The following is a 4,933-nucleotide window of genomic DNA, read 5'->3' as shown; positions in this document are numbered from 1 at the left end:
AGTGGACACTTTTATTTGTGGAAATTTCTGACTAAATTTGGCAGAAACAATGGAGTCCTGATATAATAGACGCGCTTTTTGTACGGTCAAATTGTAAAAATTTTTTGGAAAATTGGCAGGCATTTTTCAAGTTTACTATATCCGGACCCAACTGTACAATTTAAAAATCCAGTGAACACTGTAGAATCTCAAACATTCAATTCATGTAAAACACCTGAAGGTTTACAAAAAAAAAACTGAAAAACGATCAAATCAGTTTTCAAATAAAATTTTGTTGATTTGCCGCTGCTAAAAACACTGATACACTTGAAACACACAAACCCATATAGCAAATAGTCAGTTAAACACTCACGTGAGCAATGGATTAACGCTCTCTATTAATAAACAACAAAACAAAAAGGCCACTGCACTCTCTTCTATAGTTACCTAATTGCTTTAACGTGACTGTTGACTCCGGAAGCCAAAAACATCTCAAAAACTACAATCTTGCATCAACGGCTTAGTGAATTCGATTCAGAAAATGTGCAACTTATCTCTATGAATATAATGGAACATATACACACAATTAACAATAATAAATTATTCAATCCATGTGGGTGAGTAGAATATTTCTACCTTAAAGCACGTAAAAATGACTAGAAAATTTAAAAAAATATGGAAGTCTTATTGGATGCAACAGTCTTTATCTTTGTCTTTGCGGCCATACTTCGGGGGAAATTTGGGCAGATTCTCGCTGCTAAGCGACTTGGTGCCGCTGATAGAGACCTTCTGCGGCCCGGGCAGCTCAAACGAACCCACAATGACTTTCTCCAAATTGCTGGTCGAAGTGCTTTTACCATTGCGGTTCAAAGGTTTGAGCTCTGGGTTTTTCCGCCGAACCAATGGGGATGCGGTGTTGCACCGCTTTCTCTGAGGAGCGATTGGTTGGGGAACATTTTCGTTGTTTACCGTCAAGTCCTGCGACTTTTGCCTGGCCGCTCTAGGAGGAGGAAGAGGTACAGCTGCACTCCCTTGAGAGTGTTTCCTCCGGGGCGGAGCCGCTGGGGAACACGATGGTTCTTTATTCGGCTTTACCACCTTGCTGTAAAGCGCGTCTTCGTGCACTTTTCCTGCTTCAGAAGCGCCTTCAAACGAGCTGCTTAGCACAGCTGGGGTAAAATCATGAGGCAACGCAGCTTCTTTCTTGTACTCAGAGCTAATGGAGCTCTCGGGCTGTTCAAGTTCTTCAGCCGTTGAGCTGTCGGAAGATTGAACAGCCTTGAAGAAATTGTGAGGTTTGGGGGTTTCTTCACTGGTGCTGGCCTCATCGGTTAAAACCGACATCGCCACTTGGAAATCCTGCAGCTCTTTGGCAAAGTCCGCGTCTGCGGGGTTTGACTCAACGTTGCCCCTCCCACTAGCCGTCGCAGGCTTCGATTGGTTCTCAGCGGTTTTTTGCTGAAGTTTCAAAAACTCTGGGCTCACTTTGGAGGAAACCGTCACGTTCACGCACCAGTCGCTCTTGCTTTTTCCCAAGCCGTCCGATTTGCTGCTTTTTCCAATGCTTTCTATGGTGTCGTCCACAAACTTCTCCAAGTCCTTTATGCTGTCTTCAAACGAGCGCTGCGCCTCCAGAGGTGCTGGTTTGTACTCAATTTTCTTGAACTCCTTCGGTTGACTTTCGAATTTTTTTATTGTTTTTCCGATGGGCTTTGGCTTGACGATGGGGGCTTTCAGCTCCCGGTGAGATGGAGATTTTGCCGGGAAGTTGCCCAAAGAGAATCGCTTCACCACGGGTTTCTCTGGCTTGGAGTTCGCCTCCTCCTCCTCCTGGTCCAGCGACTCGAACTTCTTTAACACTGACTTGATATTGACTTTGCTCACTGCCTCCAGGTCAACGGAGGTTCGCGGGTGTTTGCTCCGGTTGAAATGCACCTCGGTTTTTGAGCGGCTAATGCTTCTGGTCTCGTTCAAGTTTTCGTCGCTGCTGCTGTCTTTGGCCAAAGGCTTTCCTTTTAGAATTGCCTCGAAAAAGGCCACGTTGGTCTTGGGCAGTTTGCTCACCAAAGAGTCGCCGGTTTGGGGCCTTTTGAGCAGACTTTCCAGGTTTTTGTACTTGGCGTCGCTGACTGAGCGATACACTTTCCTGGCGGGTGTCTGATGGTCCAGCTCTTCCATCCACTTGAGCAAGTCCTCGATTTTCTCATCGCACTCCTTTTGCGTCTCGATGTTGGGAGCTTCAGCGGTTTTCTCCAAGGCACTGAACAAGTCCTCAATGCTGCTGGAAACGTCCTCCTCTTGTTCCTCCGGCGGTTGGATGTACTTGCTGATGTCCACCGGCTTGCTCAGTTCGTCCTGGTTGGTCAGCAGGTCTTCGATGTAGTTGTCCACGTTATCCCAGTCAGAGTCCTTCAGGTCGAAGTTAAAGTTGCCAGTCTCCGGAAGGCTGGTCTGCTTGACTAGTGGCGGGTGCGGTTTGGGGCAGGCCATCCTCGTTCCGGATCTTTGCAGTTTGTTCATCGGGGCCCCAAAGTACTTGTTAGTGTCAAGCGCCTTTGCAGTCACCGCGACTTTGGGCTTGATCTCCTTGGGGAGGTTCACCTTGCTGGGGGTTCGTTTGATCACCAAAAGCGGCTCTTCCAGCTTGAATTTTGGCGTGAATTCCTGGACGAAGCTGCGCCGCTGCTCCTTAGGCGGCAGCACGAAGTTCCTCTTCGGCTTCGGGCCCAAATTGCCGGCCGTCGCACTTTTAGCCAGCCGGCTTGACTGCTGCTTATACTTGGAGCCGACCGGCGGCTTGCAGTCCGCTGTAGGGGCAAACGTTAACTTTCCAACCACCACGTTAGGATTAAGTGCACTAGTTTGGTTCATGTTAAAGTCCACGTCGCTCTCGGCACTGTTAAACACTTCGGAATTAATTGAGTAATTACTGGGAGACTTGCTAATAGCGGGTGAGGGTTGGGGGTCAAGGCGATTATTGTGATCGTTTAGAATATCGGGAACCATTTCGCGCGGTAATATATCAAGAGATTTCTTCACCTCAGTGTCCGTTCCGGTGTCAGTTTGGACTACTGGAGGCTCCACGCGCACCTCTTGCCTTCTGAGCTCTCGGGCGCGGATTTCCTCTTCGCCTTCCGTCGCAGTGTCCGAATCTGAGTCTGAAAAGGCGGAAGTTTTAGTATCTTGGCGCGAGCGTGAAGACAATTCGGTTCTTCCCCCTGAGGCGAAGCTCACACTTACCATCGGTACTATTTTCGTAGTAGCTGCTGTGGTCGGAACTGCTGTAACCGTCCGAGTCTGAGTGGTGGCCCTTTCGGTAGCTGTTTTTCAGTCGTTCGGCCCATTTCATGGTGCCCTCCTTGGTTATCGGCTGCTCAAGAGCATCGTCAAACGCGTCCTCATCGTCGCTATCAGTATCACTGCGAGAAAATCGTCAAAAATCCCCAATCAGTCTAGTTAAAGATGCTTTGGGCATATATGTTTCGTCTTTACCTGACGCTAGACGAAGAATCGTCATCACTTTCATCCAACTCGTTGCATGAAGCGCCGAAATTTTTGTCAGTCCATTCGTCCTCGTCCATTTGGCTCAGCGGTTCCTCATGGTCCGATATGTTATCGGTTGAAAGATTGGCAAATTCGATTCGTTCGGGGGTTCGCACTGTAATTCAACATATTCATTTGGCATAAATTTGCGGATTGAGCCTTGTTTTACCTCTGTCGAGCAAATCGACGCCAGCCACTGCCGATAGCGGCTTCTTCTGCGGACTTCTGCCCGCCTCTCTGGGGCCTGTAAAATTTTTTTTTATCATCCTTTGTCAACATTTGGCTCGTTTTCACCTTTAACGCTGGGTTTCCGCGTTACTTTGGTCGGCCGGGGCAATTCGCCTTGCATGCCAAAGTGATGAATGCAGAAAAAGCCGTAGTCGTACTGGCCGTCCCTATCAAACATGTAGGAGCCCAGTCGGAGCTGCGAGTGGCAGTACTTGCATCTGAAAAAACCTGTTTAGCTCCATTTGGGTGTTTTCGTTGGCGGTTTCCTACTTGAAACATCTGTGGTGGAAGAATTTGCCTTCTGCAGACACTCTTTCCATTAGGTAGACGCGCTTCCAGCAGAAGTGGCAGAATTCTGAGCCCGACTGCACTGGCAGGCCTACGGGCTTGGGCTGCGCCTGCATGGGGCCACTTTGAGAAACGAAACGCAGTGTTTGCCAGGAACTTACCGGTTTTTCCGGCTCCACCGGGGTTTTGTTGACGAGTTTTTCCGTAATTGAGGCCACTTTGTTTTGGCCCAGTTCCCGATTGGTGCCTTCTTTCAGCTTCAGCTCTAGCTGCTTGATGTTTCTGTCTATATCGGCGTATTTGGCTGAAAAAAGTATGTTAGCAACTTCATTAGGTGTTGGAAAAGCCCACCTTCAGCGCTCTCTTGTCTGTCCAGGTGCTTCTTTTCCATCTTGGTTTGGCGCGCTCTGAACTCCTCCTTACTCCAACGAGGCACTCGCTCCTTGTCCGCGTTCAAGGTGGACGGTTTCCCTATTTTGTTCTCCAGGATTTTCTTCTCGATTTGCTTAATGTTCCAGTCGGAGGTTTCTGCAACGACAGTTTTCCTCTAGATTAATGAAACTGAGTGGTTAGTTGAGGGGTTCCTACCAATTTTTCCTATGGCGCGCATCAGGTCTTTGGGCTTCTTCTCGGAGGGGGCCTGGCCGCTCCACTTGTCTTCTAAGCTTCGGATTTTCGCCGCAATGTCTTCTTCGGCGTTGGTGTTGGCCAATGGCTTCAGGCCAGTGATTCTACTGTCGTAATCCTGCAAAACAATTCGAATCACAACAGGCTCTTAATGGTCTTTTAATGTCACTAAATATTACATTTAGGAATGTTTTCCGGGCTTTGAAGCCGTGCTCTATCGGAATTTCTTCCTGACGTTTCGGCCACAACTGCGCTGGACATTTTCAAA

General features: G+C 48.3%; 1 protein-coding gene across 1 annotated transcript in view; it reads right to left on the bottom strand.

The window, feature by feature from the left end:
• Positions 1-353: 353 nt before the first annotated feature.
• The window catches only part of LOC109542109 (F-actin-monooxygenase Mical), a 12,740-nt gene continuing 8,160 nt past the window's right edge, over positions 354-4,933 (bottom strand). Inside the window, exons 6-14 of the mRNA XM_048669379.1 lie at positions 4,627-4,783; positions 4,390-4,566; positions 4,200-4,342; positions 4,021-4,148; positions 3,817-3,968; positions 3,692-3,766; positions 3,472-3,637; positions 3,220-3,398; positions 354-3,137 (exon numbers count right to left, since the gene is read on the bottom strand). Of these exons, the coding sequence (XP_048525336.1) occupies positions 664-3,137; positions 3,220-3,398; positions 3,472-3,637; positions 3,692-3,766; positions 3,817-3,968; positions 4,021-4,148; positions 4,200-4,342; positions 4,390-4,566; positions 4,627-4,783 (3,651 nt within the window). The 3' untranslated portion in view covers positions 354-663. The remainder of the gene's footprint in view (positions 3,138-3,219; positions 3,399-3,471; positions 3,638-3,691; positions 3,767-3,816; positions 3,969-4,020; positions 4,149-4,199; positions 4,343-4,389; positions 4,567-4,626; positions 4,784-4,933) is intronic.

The sequence above is a fragment of the Dendroctonus ponderosae genome, unplaced genomic scaffold (assembly GCF_020466585.1).
Source record: "Dendroctonus ponderosae isolate FM_Combo_2020 unplaced genomic scaffold, Dpon_F_20191213v2 Dpon_F_20191213_8, whole genome shotgun sequence".
Taxonomy (NCBI): Eukaryota; Metazoa; Arthropoda; class Insecta; order Coleoptera; family Curculionidae; genus Dendroctonus; species Dendroctonus ponderosae.
Note: the sequence above shows the minus strand (reverse complement) of the source record. Positions and strands in the feature narration are given on the sequence as shown.